General features: G+C 39.6%; 1 protein-coding gene across 1 annotated transcript in view; it reads right to left on the bottom strand.

The window, feature by feature from the left end:
* Nucleotides 1–61: 61 nt before the first annotated feature.
* LOC134488926 (kinesin-like protein KIF28) overlaps nt 62–18,653 on the bottom strand; it is a 43,740-nt gene continuing 25,148 nt past the window's right edge. Inside the window, exons 15-23 of the mRNA XM_063291320.1 lie at nt 18,351–18,469; nt 15,803–15,910; nt 14,628–14,902; nt 13,423–13,557; nt 13,012–13,178; nt 5,578–5,684; nt 2,764–2,914; nt 1,370–1,560; nt 62–780 (exon numbers count right to left, since the gene is read on the bottom strand). Coding sequence (XP_063147390.1) covers nt 616–780; nt 1,370–1,560; nt 2,764–2,914; nt 5,578–5,684; nt 13,012–13,178; nt 13,423–13,557; nt 14,628–14,902; nt 15,803–15,910; nt 18,351–18,469 — 1,418 coding nt within the window. The 3' untranslated portion in view covers nt 62–615. The remainder of the gene's footprint in view (nt 781–1,369; nt 1,561–2,763; nt 2,915–5,577; nt 5,685–13,011; nt 13,179–13,422; nt 13,558–14,627; nt 14,903–15,802; nt 15,911–18,350; nt 18,470–18,653) is intronic.

The raw sequence follows: 18,653 nt of genomic DNA, 5'->3' as shown, positions 1-18,653 counted from the left end.
GTTTAATACATAGTTCAGCTATAAGAATTAGCATAATACAATATGCTTAGATATGGTATATTTCATCCTGCTATCTTACTGTAGATAGTATAATGGAAAATGGAATACCAGCTGTAATTTCTTTTTTAGCCCAAATTAAAATCAAGATTATAAACCCTTATATTTAATGCTGAAGTCCTTTTTCTACATCCCTAAACAAAAACAGGATGTAGAAAGGAGAAGGAAATGAGGTCATCAATAAAATATACATAAACTACATGGGTATATACAAGTCTAAAGTTTTATTATGACTTGTAGTACTGATAAGGAGAGCTAAGGAAATAAAGTCTCATTGTTTGGAAAGGAAATGTCAAAGTTCATAGTTAGCAAGGACAAAAAACCTTATTACTCTATTGTTGGGAAGAGTTGAAGATGGCACACAGTGCTATCCCTACCACAATAACATAAATTCCAGTATTCTGCCTTGTGTGCTGCGGGCAAGATCTAAAGGAAGAAAAGTTTCAAAAAGTTAATGGTTGAGCTTGTGAAGAAATTAGAAGGCAATTGATCTATAATGATATATGTAAGTACTGTCATAATTAGCAAATCACTACTATTTTACTTGGTAAACTACATTCACTTAATGGCTTGCTGTAACCTGGCCTCTCGTTTCTTCTTAACTATCAAGGCAACATCATTTTTCAGTTTACTTATACTTGACTCAAGTTGTTCTCCAAAATCCTTTAACAAGCATGATTGTCTCTCAATAAAAAGTCGAAGTAGTTGGATGTTATCTTCATCCTAGAAATAAAATAAATAGCATTCTTTCCTGCAATATTGCATTGTAAAAAAAAATAAGGTAACAGTGTAGTTCATAATGCCTGTCAAGGAAATGGGAGCTCTGATATGAAAACAGCAAATGGGCAGCCAATAAAACAGCTGTTTGGACAATGTAGCTTAAATAATGATACATTAATTGATACTTATCACATTAACAATTTTGAGTTAGAATACAAAGTATTTCTTGTGTCCTAAATTTGAATAACATCTGGATATATTTAGAGCAGGAGGGGACAGGTCTACGGTTAGAGTTCAATTTTGAGGTCTCCCTGGCAGCAACTCAAGATATCCATTTTAACCCAAATCTAAAATTAGACCAGTTGCTAAGGGATTAAGTGTTGAAACCACCCAGAAACTCCAAAAGGACAACATTTTGGTTCACTGGTGATCTGGGGGCTATAAAAAGCTGTTGTTGGAGAAAGAAGCAAGTGTGAAGAGCTGAGGAAAAATAAATTTCTCAGACCCCTTGAAAATGGTACCCAGAAAACAACATGAACACTTTAAAACTAAAGACGAGTCCATGCCTTTCCAAGAGAATTATAATATATACCGGGACTCTGCAGTGCTGTAGTTTTAAGAACTGTCCTCTGATCACATTCATTTTCTGGTAGAAGGATTTGAGAGCTTTGGCAAATTCAGCATCACAACTTATCCGAGAACTGCATGCTGTGCGACTGTCTTTTGATGCTGATGAAATTATCTTATTAATGTGGAGTTTTGAAGGAGATTTTAAGATCTTACCTATAAGAAGAACATTTAAACATTAACAATAGGTTCAAAATAGGAATATACTGTACAGAAGGGGACCCACAATAAAATGTTACAGTGGAGAGTGCTGTTGTTTGGACCTCTGTTTGCAATCATTCTTAATATCAGGAAATTTGGGGATACATGTGTTAACAAAATTAAACTGATGTGTGTATCCTAATTTTGTTGTGATGCTTGCTATCATACATCATAGCTTAGAATCAGGGTGATGTAGTACTTAAGCTGTTTGACTGGCACTGGTAGAAGCCAGATTCAAATCCACTCTTAGCCACAGAATCTCATTGGGTGACTTGAGGTCAGCAAGGTCAACCTTCACCACAGGGTTGTGGGGGGAAATAGGAGGAAGGAGTGTTATGTACACTGCTTTTGCTCCTGAATGAAAGGCGGAAAGTAAATGTCATAAATAAATGAATGATCTTCAGAATACCACCCCACTGCAAAACCAAACATGAATATTTCACTTGAAACCAGTTGGATATCTGTCATGAGTGCCGTTGAGCTGAAGTCATCAGCGCAATGGCACACATGACAATAGCAAGGAAACAGGAGAAGGGGCTCAAGATAAGTAGCCATCAACCCACAACGACTAACGGCCAACAAACAATAACTAAACGGATCACGGAGCACACCCGAGCCATCAGCGCCAATACAACGGGGATCGCCCAGCTGACAGCAATCACCGGATGAATAGAAAACCCGATGATGGGCGATCCCGGGACGCCAGAGGGGCCTCACAACCCCTCACCCACCGGCAAGACAACGTATTGGACAAAGGGGGGTGACGTGACCGCGAGTGAGGGGGCGCTGACCGGCGCGGGGTATTTAAACCCCGCACCGGCGCGCTCCTGTCACTCTCAGCTTTTTTCTTCCGACGCTGTAACTGCGCTGTGAATAAACCAGAGCCTGATCCATCGAACCAGTGTCTGAGCATTATTCAGAGGCAGGCAGTGCATGACAATATCATTCCATCACCATCCCATCTCAAATTAATCAAATAATTATTTTAAGACTAGGGGTGGGGAGTCTGAACTCCCATTCCCAGCAGTTCCAGATGGGTTTAAGGAATGTTTGACATTGTAGTTCATCAACATCTGGCAGCTGGCTTAGCAATTTCAAAGTAAATATAATTAAAAGTAAAGAGTTATATTTTAATTTTTATGAATGTCAGATACTTACTGAAATGGGTTTCTGCCCCATATTCTTTCAGTTTAGCCTTCAGATGTATGTTTTCCTCTCTCAGAGCTCTGTTAATATCCCTGAGTAGTTCAGTCTCTTGTTCTAGTTTTAATAGCTTTTGGTAAAGTTCAGCAATATGGCTTTGTGTATCCTAAACAAAATAAATCATTGTTTATGATTTAGAATGTATATATGCAATTAATCAGATGGAAATTGCTATTATTAATGCAAGCTGCTTCATTTAATTGAAATAGTTACTGGCAATATAAAAGCTACTCTGGGTCCAGAGCACAGTGCAGAATGTTTGAACTGAAGTCACAGAATAAATAGTTTAGGCAGTATGCAGGACTGGGAGGCACTGGGGAGAAATAAAATGTGCTGGTAATTTATAGATCAGAAAATGTACACATGGGTCTCCCTTTGAAGTTTGGTTATTGATGAGTATGTTGCTAGAGAAGCCTTCACACATTTGGAATTGCTTCCTCAAAAACAAAAGAAAATGGCTCTCTCATCAGCAAGAAGTAGTTACACTGATGACTGCAGATATGCACATTACAGGGACAAGAACTTACACCATCGAGTCAATGTCAACTTTTAGCAACCACATAGACCAGCCTTTCTCAACCTTTTGACCCTGGAGGAACCCTTGAACTATTTTTCAGGCCTCAGGGAACCCCTGCACATTCAGACTCCTATATAGGCCAGAAGTTACAAAATCACTATATTCGTTTCATGTGTAGGCCTATATATATGCATTAACTGTCCTTAAACTAAAAATAAAGAATGAAACTTGCCTCTTTAATGTGAAGTTGCCCGAATTTGAAATCATTTTTTAAATAAATTGTGATCTCCCAGGGAACCCCTAGTGACTTTTTGCGGAATCCTAGGGTTCCACAGAACCCTGGTTGAGAAACCCTGACAGATAGACCTTAACCAGGATGATCTTCCCCAACTTGGCCTTTCAGATCTTCCAGCCTATTGCTGCTGTATAGTAATACCTTAAAAGGCTGATTTAATGATGTACAGTATCCCTAAACAAGTCATTTTTCCTTATTATAATAATTGGAATCACTCTCAAATAGCAGCTAAGAGGGGAAGCTGATCCAGATAGGAATGTTGCATGGGCTAAGGATTAAAATCCTTTCCATTCATAAAGTCCTATGTTGGATATCCTTCAAAATCCATAGCTGTTCACTTCTGAAAAACATTCTACAGCTGAGAACTGTATGAATAAAGACACATCTGTTTGGAGTAGGCCAAGATAGGAGCAGCATTAGGTGATTGCAAGAAACAGCTCTGGTAAGTGCATGGATGGGGAACCATCTGGAAAGTCCAGGACTGCAAGCTAGAGTGGGAAGTTCTGTCTTCTTCTTAACCTGTTTCTCCCTTATCAAACTATCTCCTATTTCTACTCTCCTATCAGAAGAAGTAAACTTTTTCCTGGTTCCCTACTCTTGCCTTTCTTTTGGTTTCTTTGGGATTTAGGGCAGAACACCTTTAATCCGTTTTCTTCCTCCTTAACTCCTTAACTCCTTCCCTCTGGCATCTCATGTTTTTTTTCCCCTTCCTTTTGGTCCTGATCCCTTTATCATCTGGAGTTTTCCTGGCAACAGCCCTATATTGAATGCTCTTTCAAAGCTCTAGGACAGATCAGTTGCTGTCATGACCTCGTTGCAAGGCACAAAGAGCCTCACAACGTAGATCATGATCATTAAGAAATAGAAGAAGGAGATAATTAAACCAGGGATTAACACAAGCACCCGAAAGCACCCACGCCCACGGACCCATAGACAGCTGAAAAGAAGGACGTCGGAAGAACGGAGATAAGCTGCACCTGGTGCCCTGGAGGACACAACCGAATCCGGGGGACAAAGGGAGACACCAGGAAAACGCCCAGGCAGCCATCAAGGGTCCCATCAAGAGGGATCGGGACAATGCAGGGTGGAGGAGCCCGGGGCACCACAAGAGGGTATAAAAGGGGCACCTCCACACCACCACCCTCGTTCCCGTTTTTCGTTCTGTCAGCCATCATTCCAATAAACCAGAAATCCTTAATACCCGTTAAGTGAGTCTGTGTCTTATTGCGAAGCGAGACTGACCCTGACAGTTGCCAACTTACGGCACATTGGGAAATCTGTTCCTACTATTATGTTGCAAGGGAGCTGCGAAACTATTCCTAAAATAGTGCTGTTTACCCATAAATATTTGTGCAGCACAGTGGGGACACTGGAAGTCCATTATTGTAATAACTGTGGGTGTTACTCTGTGACACCACTCATATTTTTCAGATTTTGGTGGCACCTGTCTTCAAAGCTGGTGGATATATTTGTGCAGGATTGAATTTCTGTCCTGGGGATATCCCAAATAAATTGAGGGTGCATTAGCATCAGTCTACACTCTGCTCAGTAGGTTGACCATTCTCCTCCCACTAACGTTTGCCACAACTATTCCCACCAATCTTTGAGGGTTCTGAAGAGTGGCTGGAAATAGGGTCTTTTTTGCCTGGCTGATGCAATTCCAGGCAATTTTTCCAGCCTTACCACACATATAATATGTTATCTTACCAGTATCAGTGTCCCAGCTTCCTACTGCCTTCTCTATTTCCTTGGCCTTTTCTAACTGTGGCCTTTTTCAGTTGTCTCTCTCTGACCCTCTTCCCCCTTTCCCTGGGCTTCTTTCTCCTGGCTTCCTCCTGCCTCTGTTCTCCTTTGTCATACGCCTTCTCGATTGAAAGGCATTTGTCATTTGAGCTGTATGGGTCCGAGGAATAAACTACTTTTAACTGTTCATGAAGACGGCCAGTCACACACTCACCAGACAACCGTATCTTAGAATCTCCGCTTTTGGATTATCGATAATAAATGAGCCCTCACTGGTGACCGCCATGCCTTCCTCAGTGGAGTTCAGTTCTGCACATCCTTCTGCAGTACCAGGAAAATACTGTTAAGAAGCATGTATTATTTTCTAGCTGACAGTATAATCTTTTTGTATCAATGCCATTAATTGTTCTAGAAGTGATTCTGAGAAACCCTGCATGTGTTGGACTGATATGTCCTCGGGCTTCAGAATTCTATTTTAAAGGTTCTTAACATCATCTTTCTAAAAAGATTGGCCTCAGCTACCCAGGGTAGGCCTTCTTCCCCTCTCACCTGATGGCTTATTCTGCTACTTCAGGTGCCTGCAGGCATCCCACTCCTAGCCAATAGCTACCATTATGATACTGCTCATGATGGAGGAGCCAGCATCACCCAGGAAGTCTAAGCATGCTGGACAAATGATTGTGCTGAGAGGTTAGAAGGTGAACCAAGTATAACTACTTCCAACCAAAGAGTCAGAGTTTTGTGGCTGTGTTAGTCAAATATGGAACAAGCAAGATGAAGCAACCAAAAATAAAAAGAATTGTGCATTTGATCTGAAAGGCAACTGTACAGCTTTCTACATTGAAATTGAACTTGGTCTGATACAGCATGCCAGCTGGGGAATTCTGGGATTTGAAGTCCACACGTCTTAAAGTTGTCAAGGTTGAGAAACTCTGGTATATATTATTACAGCTGCCTAGAATGCAAAGTGATCTGTAATACGAGGCCACGGCGACAAGGGTAAGAATATTACATTATTATTTTCTTCCTCTCAGTTATTGTATAGTATAACTTCTGCTTATTTTGATGTTTCTTAGGTCTATGGCCATTTGGCTAATAAATCCGCCCATCTTGGGGGGAGATGGGCAGTAGTACAAATTTTAGATATAAATAAAAATAAATAAATAAAATTCATATTTTGTTGTTGTTTATTCGTTTAGTCGCTTCCGACTCTTCGTGACTTCATGGACCAGCCCACGCCAGAGCTTCCTGTCGGTCGTCAACACCCCCAGCTCCCCCAGGGACGAGTCCGTCACCTATAGAATATCATCCATCCATCTTGCCCTTGGTCGGCCCCTCTTCCTTTTGCCTTCCACTCTCCCTAGCATCAACATCTTCTCCAGGCTGTCCTGTCTTCTCATTATGTGGCCAAAGTATTTCAGTTTTGCCTTTAATATCGTTCCCTCAAGCGAGCAGTCTGCCTTTATTTCCTGGAGGATGGACTGGTTTGATCTTCTTGCAGTGCAAGGCACTCTCAGAATTTTCCTCCAACACCACAGTTCAAAAGCATCGATCTTCCTTCTCTCAGCCTTCCTTATGGTCCAGCTCTCACAGCCATATGTTACTACGGGGAACACCATTGCTTTAACTATGCGGGCCTTTGTCGTCAGTGTGATGTCTCTGCTCTTAACTATTTTATCGAGATTTGTCATTGCTCTTCTCCCAAGGATTAAGCGTCTTCTGATTTCCTGACTGCAGTCAGCATCTGCAGTAATCTTTGCACCTAGGAATACAAAGTCTTTCACTGCTTCTACATTTTCTCCCTCTATTTGCCAGTTATCAATCAAGCTGGTTGCCATAATCTTGGTTTTTTTGAGGTTTAGTTGCAAGCCAGCTTTTGCACTTTCTTCTTTCACCTTCATCATAAGGCTCCTCAGTTCCTCTTCACTTTCAGCCATCAGAGTGGTATCATCTGCATATCTGAGATTGTTAATGTTTCTTCCAGAGATTTTAACTCCAGCCTTGGATTCCTCAAGCCCAGCTTGTCGCATGATGTGTTCTGCATACAAGTTGAATAGGTAGGGTGAGAGGATACAGCCCTGCCGTACTGCTTTCCCAATCTTAAACCAGTCTGTTGTTCCGTGGTCTGTTCTTACTGTTGCTACTTGGTCGTTATACAGATTCTTCAGGAGGCAGAAAAGATGACTTGGTATCCCCATACCACTAAGAACTTGCCACAATTTGTTATGGTCCACACAGTCAAAGGCTTTAGAATAGTCAATAAAACAGAAATAGATGTTTTTCTGAAACTCCCTGGCTTTTTCCATTATCCATTGGATATTGGCAATTTGGTCCCTAGTTCCTCTGCCTTTTCTAAACCCAGCTTGTACATCTGGCAATTCTCGCTCCATGAACTGCTGAAGTCTCCCTTGCAGGATCTTGAGCATTACCTTACTGGCATGTGAAATGAGTGCCACTGTTCGATAGTTTGAACATTCTTTAGCATTTCCCTTTTTTGGTATGGGGATATAAGTTGATTTTTTCCAATCTGATGGCCATTCTTGTGTTTTCCAAATTTGCTGGCATATAGCATGCATTACCTTGACAGCATCATCTTGCAAGATTTTGAACAGTTCAGCTGGGATGCTGTCGTCTCCTGCTGCCTTGTTATTAGCAATGCTTCTTAAGGCCCACTCAACCTCACTCTTCAGGATGTCTGGCTCTAGCTCACTGACCACACCGTCAAAGCTATCCCTGATATTGTTATCCTTCCTATACAGGTCTTCTGTATATTCTTGCCACCTTTTCTTGATCTCTTCTTCTTCTGTTAGGTCCTTGCCATCTTTGTTTTTGATCATACCCATTTTTGCCTGGAATTTACCTCCCATGTTTCTAATTTTCTGGAAGAGGTCTCTTGTCCTTCCTATTCTATTGTCTTCTTCCACTTCCGCACATTGCTTGTTTAAAAATAATTCCTTATCTCTTCTGGCTAACCTCTGGAATTCTGCATTTAATTGGGCATATCTCCCCCTATCACTGTTGCCTTTTGCTTTCCTTCTTTCTTGGGCTACTTCTAGTGTCTCAGCAGACAGCCATTTTGCCTTCTTGGTTTTCTCTTTCTTTGGGATGTATTTTGTTGCCACCTCCTGAACAATGTGGCGAACTTCTGTCCAGAGTTCTTCCGGGACCCTATCTACTAAGTCCAGTCCCTTAAATCTGTTCTTCACCTCCACTGCATATTCCTTAGGAATATTAGTGAGCTCATATCTAGCTGATCTGTGGGTCTTCCCTAATCTCTTCAGTCTGATCCTAAATTGTGCAAGAAGAAGTTCGTGATCTGAACTACAGTCAGCTCCAGGTCTTGTTTTTACCGACTGGACAGATGTCCGCCACCTTTGGCTGCAAAGGATGTAGTCAATCTGATTTCGGTGTTGTCCATCTGGTGAAGTCCATGTATAAAGCCGTCTCTTAGGTTGTTGGAAGAGAGTGTTTGTTATGCAGAGTGAGTTGTCTTGGCAAAATTCTATCAGCCTATGTCCTGCTTCGTTTTGTTCTCCCAGGCCATACTTACCTGTAATTCGAGGTGTCATTTGACTGCCCACCGTAGCATTCCAGTCTCCTGTGATGAAAATAACATATCTTTTAGGCGTGTTTTCCAGTAGGTGCTGCAGATCCTCATAGAACTGCTCTACTTCAGCTTCTTCAGCATCTGTGGTTGGGGCGTATATTTGGATCACTGTGATGTTAGATGGCTTGCCCTGAATTCGAATTGAGATCATTCTATCATTTTTTGGATTGTATCCAAGCACTGCTTTAGCCACTTTACTATTAATTATGAAGGCTACTCCATTTCTTCTGTGGTCCTCTTGTCCACAGTAGTAGATCTGGTGGTCATTTGATGTGAAGTGGCCCATTCCAGTCCATTTCAGTTCACTGACGCCCAAAATGTCTATCTTTAATCTTGACAGCTCACCAATAACCACATCCAATTTGCCCTGGCTCATAGATCTTACATTCCAGGTTCCAATGGTGTGTTGATCCTTAGAACATCGGATTCGCCGTTCACCATCAGCACCGTCGGCTGCTAGCCGTCCTTTCGGCTTTGAGCTAGCTGCGTCATCACGTCTGGGGCTAGTTGAACTCATCCTCTGTTCCTCCCCAGTAGCATTTTGACCAACTTCCGACCTGGGGGTTTCATCTTCCGATGGTATACCGACATATCTCTGGTTGTGCTGATCCATTGAGTTTTCACGGCAAGAATACTGGGGTGGGTTGCCATTACCTTCCCCAGGGATCGCATTTAGTCTGACCTCTCTGTCATGACCTTCCCGTCTTGGGTGGCCCTTCACGGTTTAGCTCATGGCATCATTGAGGTGCTCAAGCTCCAGCACCACGACAAGGTAACGATCCTTTGCTGAAGAAAATTCATATATACATGTATAATACATATATATGCACATACATACATTTCTGTTACCTTTCCAGGTTTGCAAAGCCGGCTCTTTGTATCAACTAGCTAAGGGAGGGTGGGGAATCTGTGACAGACTCCTGACATCCTTGAACTACAGATCCAATAAGCCTGGCTAAAGGTGAGGTTAGATGAGAAGTATAGTGCACCAACATTTGGAAGGCTACTAGTTTTTCACCTCTGAATAAACTCTGTGTCAGTACACTGCAGGTACCTCCTAGTTGGGGGAATAAGGCAACAATCTGTTGGCTTGCAAGATGGACTCTTGGTTAGAAATCTCAGCTTGCCAAAACAACATTTGGGCTTTATGTAAGTAAAGCTGGGCTCATAGCAGCCAAAGCGTGCCCAACTGACCAGTACTCTTCTTACTGTTAGCAGAGAATTCTAAACAGGTAAAACTAGTAAACTGACTTGCTAAACAGTATTATGTGAAAGCCTTGGCTGACCGAAGTTCTGATAGGCAGTGGAAGCCAACATCTATGAGCCCACCTGGTGACGATTATGGCATAGGGAAGATTGGAGTTTGGAATATAAGATGAGAAAATTCTAAACAGCTTGAATTAATGAGAACAAGAGATACGCGATGTGTTTCTGAAACTAAGGAAAAAGATGTAATAGATCTGAATGCAGCAGTGTCCAGAGGAGGCAGGAGGCAAGGGTGGGGGAGTTGTTTATTTACTTATCTATCTATTTATTTATTTTTCCATTTATATGATCACCCATCTCAAACAAGACTCTGGGAGGCTAACAATAATAGAGAAAACAGCAAAAAGAAAAAGAACCCCCCCCCCAACAAAAATACAAAGTAAATAGCAGCTGAGATGAAAACAACAGAAACAACCATCAATATAAACATAATACAAATATTTCAATAACACTAATTCACAGGCTCCAACAGACACTCCAACAGCCGAGCCAGGGAACATGGCTGCGTCTTCAGGGTGTTGCAAAAGGCCAACAGGTCAGGGCCAATCTGATCTCGGGGTGGTGGTCGAAGTTCTACAGAGCAGGCGCAGCAACAGAAAAGTCCTTCCAGGTAAGACACTTCAATGGACAGGACCTGCAACATGCCTGCTGGATCTGGTGGGGTTGGTTGACATCACTGGGGAGAGGTGGTCCCACAAACGATGAAAGCAGCATCATGGCAATGCAATGCAAGCTCTGCCCCTTTTGTATGTTAGCTTTCTATATAATAATATCTGCAAAGGCACTTTATACCTTTTTTTTTTTTGAAATTACACATAATTCCTTCTTTAGAAAAATGCCAAATTAAACTATGGGAGTATGCATCTATGCTAAAAATAATTTCATACCTGAAAAACAAGTCTGACAGAGAATTTAATTGAATTTGTAAACCATTTATGGATTGTAATTGTACATATGGGCTCGTACTGTGTTTGAAGTTTGGGTTTCTGTTAACATGAGGTTTTAATATATTAGCTCCTACTTGAAATGTTAAATAAGGATAGAGAATTAAGATTAGATAGAAACCTTTCTTAATATTTCATTCCGACTTATGAGTCATACTATACTGGCCACTTTAGTTAATTATTGAATATTAATTTTATCAATAATGCCTTTGAAATCTTGAATTAATAGAAGAAACTTTAATATGCAGTGCTGATCTAGTGTTACCTTGAAATTTATTTTAATTTTATACAATGTAAATCACTTTTCTATTTTTTTCTGTTTTCCTTTTTGTTTTTGGTATACTTCCTCTTGGTAGTTCTTAAAAACATCTAGATGAATACATAAATAAATAAATAAATAAGAAAATGTCTGTTTGTTTTGCATACATGTTTAAGCATAAGTCTATTCATATGTACAAATCAATTTATATCCAAATTGAATATTCTGTCCAAGGACTCCAGGCGGCTAATTAACAAGATTAACATCTTAAATAATAATTTTAAATAGCCAGTTATTAAAAAGCTCAACAATAACATTAAAAACCAAAATTAAAACAATAGTTAACCAAGCAGAAATCACAGTTTAAAGCAGGTGAATGATGTGATTGTTTATGATGGAGAGAGTTAGTGAAGGGTACAAGGATGGGGGTTTCTGAATGTTGGCCAAACTTTTTTTTGATAGTGTCAAGAGTAGGTTTTAGGATAAAATAAGCATAGACAATCCAGAAGGACTGCAAGTAACTAGAATGAAAGTTGAAGAACTGAAGAACAGCAAGTGCAAATCCTCTATGAATAAGTAATAAAACTTTGATTAATTTCCCAAAAGAATGAATGGAAAATAAACAAGGAGAGAGGATGTGGAAAGTGCTTGGAACAGTGAAAAAATATATCTGGATTGGACAGTGTAAAATAACTGCAAGAAAATAAGAAATAAAAATAATTGCGCTAGAGAGCAATGCCAAAGTTTGTGGAGTTATGCTAATGGGGAATATGAAAAAGGATGTTTGCTGGAATAATAAGGAGAAAGAAGCTGTGGGTGAGAAAAGAACTGTACATAGAAGAATGACTGCAGAACAAAAATGGGGATGAGAGAGAGCTATAGTATAATGTGTACAGAGAGAAAATAGATGGTTGCAAAGAATGTAGTCAACAGAACCAAGAGTTGTTAAGAATGAAAGAAGCAAAGAAAACGCAGAGTGGGATGAAAATGAAAATACAGTTTTGGAACTGGGTGAAAAATGCTAGACAAGTCAGCAAAGTGAATGGAATGCAAAATAAATGTCATTAAATTATCTGGGACAAACTAAAGTGAGGAATGTTTTAGAGATTTGTTTGAGAATGATAAAAAAATACATTGAAGAATGGAAAGTGTCTGTTAGAATGTAAGAAAAAGGAAGTTATGGATTCAGTGAGATTGTTAAGGCTGCAAGTGTTGATGGTGTAATTGCAGAAATGTTAAAATATGTATGAGGTTTTGGAACAATAAGGTCAATGATGCCGTGCTGATGGCTCAACTTGAATGAAGAAAAGCAAGTGAAACATGAGGATAAATGGAAAGTTTGACACTGAGCAGGGAGTAAGTCAAGGATGTGTGATGTCCTTTGGTTTAATGTTTTGAAGCCTTTCTGCAAGCTGAAGTTGCTAGGATAGTCTAAAAAGACCAAGAGTAAAGGATTTTTAATGTCAACTATCTGAAAAAACTATAAAAGACACATTTACATATTTGTGCATATAGATATGAAGCTTATCAAGATTCAGGTGTAATTTAATAAAGTTGAAATTAAAATAATACCTTGAAGTCCCCACAAGTCAACAATTAAAGCATTTCTCTGCAGATAATTCAAAAAATCATGGGAAGCCTTCAAGGATGAAAATTGAACCAATTCTTCTATTTTAGGATTTACATTTCTCCAAGCAGGTTTTGTGTATAATGAGTGTGGGAGATCATAAACTTTGTATCTAAATATGCAAAAGAAGCAATAATCCAATTAAAAGTCAGTTATTTTATTACTATTTATTTTCATACCCCTTTTCCTCTGAAAGAAACCCAGAAGCAAAAATAAAAAGAATCAAAACCATCTTCTTTAAAAAGAGAAAGTGAAATCAAGATTAAACGGTAAAGCCACATACCCTAAACAATACAATAAAAATGTGAGACTCAAAACACTGTTCATTTTAAAATGACAAATGTAAAAAAAAATACCCAATCTGAATTCCCCTTTGTGCAACTTCCTTAATCCATTTAACTCCAAGGCACTGAAAAATGTGAATCTGAAAATTAATCCTTTTGCCCAGCAATTCCAAAGGATCAATTATCATATCATCTTCTGCCAAGGGTCTGGGGAGTAGAGGGAGAGGAAAAAAAGTGGTAAGAGTGTTGCTTAGCATGTAAGAGAGTAGTGACATTCATCCTGTCTGGATGTGAAGATCATCATGAACCTGTTCTGACCCTACAACCCCACCCTTTGAGATGGCTGCATGGAAGATAACCAAGAGCATTGCTTCTCTTTTCAAATAACCATTTGTCATTCTATCCAAATTAGGAACAGTTAACTCTGAATTCTGAGTTATCCTCACTATTCTGGAACATCTACTATCCTATACTTAGCATATTCTATATGCAGTTATTAAAATTCCCCACTCTCCCTGGTTCAGACATGATAAACTGTGGTTAGCTGAAAACAGCAGCAGATGCTTTTGATCTCTTCCTTGAGATGGGCCAGAGGAGGGGAGAAGGAAGCTATGTGCAAATGGAGCAGCAGTAAACCACAGGTTTGTATTATATATACCAGTCCCACCTAAACATTCAGGAAGAATTGTAAAGTTTCCATCAAATCAGATTTAAATTCATGCTTAACTGTTCTTCCCATCTATCTATCTATCTATCTATCTATCTATCTATCTATCTATCTATCTATCTATCTATCTATCTATCTATCATCATCATCATCATCATCATCTATATTAAACTAAATTCTACCTTTTCAAATGTTCTTTATTGTACTTGGGGTTTTTATTCTTAAACTTCAGAAGCCAAAGAAATAAGGCAAAAGAGTCTGTACAAAGGGAACAGGTTTCTCATGCTTTCGACATTTTTAAAGTAGGGAGAGAGACATTTTCCGCTTCACCAGCATCTGTGCTTACCCTAAAGGGACATTTTAAAGAAAGAGACTGGCACTATAGATACATACTTCCCTCCCTACCAAGGGCATCAATGGTGTGTGTCTGTGTGTGTGTCTGTGTGTGTGTCTGTGTCAAAAAAGTCAAGATGGCAACTCACATAAAAAGGGTGGGGTTTCAATTACATGATCACAGCCATCAACTTGACCCCCAGGGGTGCCTCTACTCAGTACCATAGACTTTCCTGGACTCAATTTTTACTCTGCAGTTATGATACATGAACGTTACCTCCCATTTTGCAAGCATGGGATAATATTGACCAATATGGTTGCTTCCTCCATTCCTTCGGAATTCAGAAGTTCTATCTGTTCTTCAAGTTTCATGCAATAAGCAAGAGATTGGAGCCAGATATGAGCAGATCCTAAATGAATTGCCTCCACAGGATCCCAAAATGGATCATTCTCTTCGTCAACTTGCACATCTTCTCCATCTAAAAACTGCTGATAAAGCTCTTCCATTAAAAATTTTCTGTTGATGAACTTGGGTTTTGACCAAACCCATACCTACAAAAACCAATCATATTCTGTCTTACTTTTTTATACTCTGAAAACCACATGTATTTTTCAAAAAGATAGAGGCAGCATAGATAGAAATCTCTACTTGGGTGAAAAGTTCTGGAAATTGTTATGAAACAGATATGTTCAATTCCAGCCCTAGTTGGGGGGCCGAACACATAGTTTACGAAGGTTACTTTTGCTTTTGTTAATCAAAGTCATCAGGGATTAGCAAATAAATAAATCTACCTTCTAAGTGAACAGCCCCTACATATATTTGGCCCTTTTGTTTGAAGAAGGATATCCACCATAACTCAGATTTATTTAAGCTAGTTGGGGTGGGAGTTGAAATTTGTCCAATGAATTTTAATTTCTCTTTTATCCTTTAATGGCTAAATGGATAATAGTATCTGTATATTTGAAATAATTTTTTTTCCTACAATATATCTCTCAATTCATATGCTTTAATAAATAAATGATAATCGGGAGAAAAACAGAAGATAGAGGGAGCATATATCCTTGTCCAAGAATACCAAGACTATCCGATCTCATAAAATAAATCTTTACATTTCAACAGCTAATTTGGAGCCTCAGCATCAGGATTAACCTCACTCAAAATGGGACCAATCATTAGAAAACACCAAAAAGGCCTTTAGATGGGAGGAGAACATTCAGAACAAACTGAAGCTGCAGTTCAATGCACTGTTTGTTTGTTTGTCTGTTTATTTATCAAATTTGTCACCGCCCATCTCCTCCAACCGGAGGGACTCTGGGCGGTTTACAATATGAAACAATAAATATATAATAAAATTCCAATAAAATCCCTCTACAACAATTTCTCAACTACTGTTATAGTAATGCAATGTTCTACTAATACAGAAGTAGGTAGGTGTAGCTGAGACTTTGTACCTGGTTAGTAACTTTGTGTACCACTTTAACTATGATCTCCTTCTGCAGGTCATAACCTCTGGAGTCGGAGGATGCTAGATTCTTCACTTTCAGTTCTAACTTTAGGTCCTGTTAAAGAAAAGCGCAGCACAATAGTTTTGTCGTGTAGCACGTTGGCATAAGTTTAGAAAGCTATTAAAAGCAAACTGATTAGGAACAGGCAAATGCAGGTTTCGGAGTGTAAGCAAGATACTGTAGCATAAACTAAGTATATCCATTTTAAGAGGTAGAGACACCAGTTCTTATCACTGAAGGAACTGGGAACAGATTTTGTTTGGCAGCATCAGTTTAAGTAATTCTTCATACAAAATAATAAGCAGGAATCTTACAAATACACTAAGATGCACAGCAGTTCTAAGAGTTGCTTTCTTCCATTTGATGGTTCAATTTTCTTTTCTTACTTTTAGATCCCTGTTTTCAATATTTAGGAAATTTTTCTCAGACTGTTACCAAGGATTTTTTTTACATCATGGCCTTGAGGCACTCTGGCCATGGTGACAGGACTGTGTTTACCACAGGCCTGATTGGGGGATTCTTCTGCTTCTTTATCCCACCCACTCATTCTGGAAAAGCAAGCACAAATATCCTTTCTCTCCATGGGTGGGTCTTTAAGGACATCATCTGGTTTCCAAGGACAGATCTTTTTTATGAGCCCCTTCTGCTGACACCCTTCATACTTTGCAGCTTTTTGCCTAGCATATCGACAGGTGAGCCCATAAAAAAAAAGAACAATGAAAACATTAGAGTTTACTAGTCTTCCTGTCACTTGGGTTGTAAGATGAAACTGGTGGAACTCTTGTGAGTTTCAGCTGAATAAGGGAAGGAAGGAAGGAAGGAAGGAAGGAAGGAAGGAAGGAAGGAAGGAAGGAAGGAAGGAAGGAAGGAAGGAAGGACCAATATTTCACTATTCCAAAGTGAATTGGTTAAAAAAAAAGCCTAAACTTTCACTGTTCCACCAGTGAACTTGCAAAAAAGACAAGACACAACAAGACAAGAAAGGTCCATAGTGAAACAGAGGGGGAAAACAGAGGTTTGCTGTTTGAGGCTAATTAAGAAGGGGGAGGCAGACCAGCAGCTTAGGACAAACTGGCCATGAAATGCAGTGGGAAGGGTGTGTTCCTGCCCTGGTGCACAGTATCCAACTAGAATGGAGGTGTTTGCTTACAATAACAGGAAACAAACCAGGTGAACTGAACAACATGGTTTGAGCCAGATAAATCTGAGAACATAAAAACTATTGAGGCCTAGAAGGAAAATATAGTCAAAGGTTGCCTTCCCAGTAGGCCAAGAGCAAGGAGAGGATGATGTCCATCCCTGTTCTTGAGAAATGGCTGGTGGCCTGTCCTCAGCCTAAAGCAACATGGCCACACAAATCAGCTCTCTTTTTAATAAAGCAAATGAGATTCTGTGGCATGGGCAGTGTCATGTTCACCATTTCAATGTTCCTGGTACATCATAACGTTTCGCATGTCATTTACCTGATACGTGTTTGATCTCGGGAGGGAGGAGGATTCCTCTTCGGGGAGTTGTTATCTGTTGGCTGCTGGTTTGGAATGTGTTTGGGTTATCTCATGTGTTCAAGGTTACTTTCCCAGGATCAGTGGAAAATGGTTACCAGCACCTGGGAGGGGGGTGGTTGCTACGGTCGGGCGAGGGGAGGGATTACGTTTTCAGCCGAGGGTTTTTAGTTTGTATTTGGCGCGCTTTTATTCATTCTCAGCTTTCTCTGTATTTGCATACTATTCTTTCAATAAATCAGATATCATTAAGTGCCTGCTTGTGAGTCTGACTCTGTTAGGATAGGCAATCATTACAGGCAGCCTAGTAGCATTATCGGACCTTGAACCATGCAAACAATATAAACCATGCTGGGCCTGTTCTGTCCCAGTCAGTTATGCAAATCAGTGTAGGATCAAGGTGGGTTGGAAGTTCCCAGGCATCCAAAGTGCACTTTCCAGAGACACTGAATGAGTTCATGGAGATTTTTGAATATTCTTGTATATTTCTAAATGCTTCCCCTTCTTTTTCAAGAGGTTTCCAATGTTATGTTCCCTTTAATTGTTCTGCAACATTATTTACTTGAGACCATTAGTCACAACAGTATACTATTCTTTGAAACAAATATTATTTTTCTTATTTATTGAAGAAAATAGAAAAACAGGTTATACAACTAAATCAAGGAGTACCCTCAAGCTACTCATGTTCTCATGTTCTCCCCAGGGATGTGCAACTCTGCCAAGAACAGATTGTGCATCCAGCTCTAGACATGAGACTAATCCATGCGCAAGATTTCTGTCCTGTCATGACTTAGTTTCTCAAATTCACATGGTAATAAATCTTTTTTTTTATGTTCAGTCAATTTTACGTGACTTAACATGTCTACCTCATTTACAGATGAGCTCTAATCCATCTTTCCCTAACATTATGGGATGCCTTCAATAAATGCTGGACTGCAACTCCCCAAAGTCTAGGCATATAATAAATAGAGAAAAACACATTCAAGACGTACCTTCTTCAACTCTATACTCATCTGATTTGCTTCAGCAACCAATGGCATTAACTTAATATAATCATGGAAGGCAGCAAGGACACTGGGATCTGGCTTGCCATCCTTCCTGTTTGCAGCACCTTTCAGAAAAGAACTCATGGTCAAGACTAAACAAAAAAAGTTGCCTTTATTTATTCATTTATGGGAGAAATTAATAACTTACTGGAACATATGTAGGATTTCAACTTTTGCCAGTTTCCATTGAGTATCATATTGCACAAACATCAATTTGTTGATGAGACATTTATCTAAACACAGAATCAG

This window comes from Candoia aspera, chromosome 1 (assembly GCF_035149785.1).
Source record: "Candoia aspera isolate rCanAsp1 chromosome 1, rCanAsp1.hap2, whole genome shotgun sequence".
NCBI classification, from domain to species: domain Eukaryota; kingdom Metazoa; phylum Chordata; class Lepidosauria; order Squamata; family Boidae; genus Candoia; species Candoia aspera.
The sequence above is the reverse complement of the archived record's forward strand: the minus strand, read 5'-3'. Positions and strand labels throughout refer to the sequence as shown.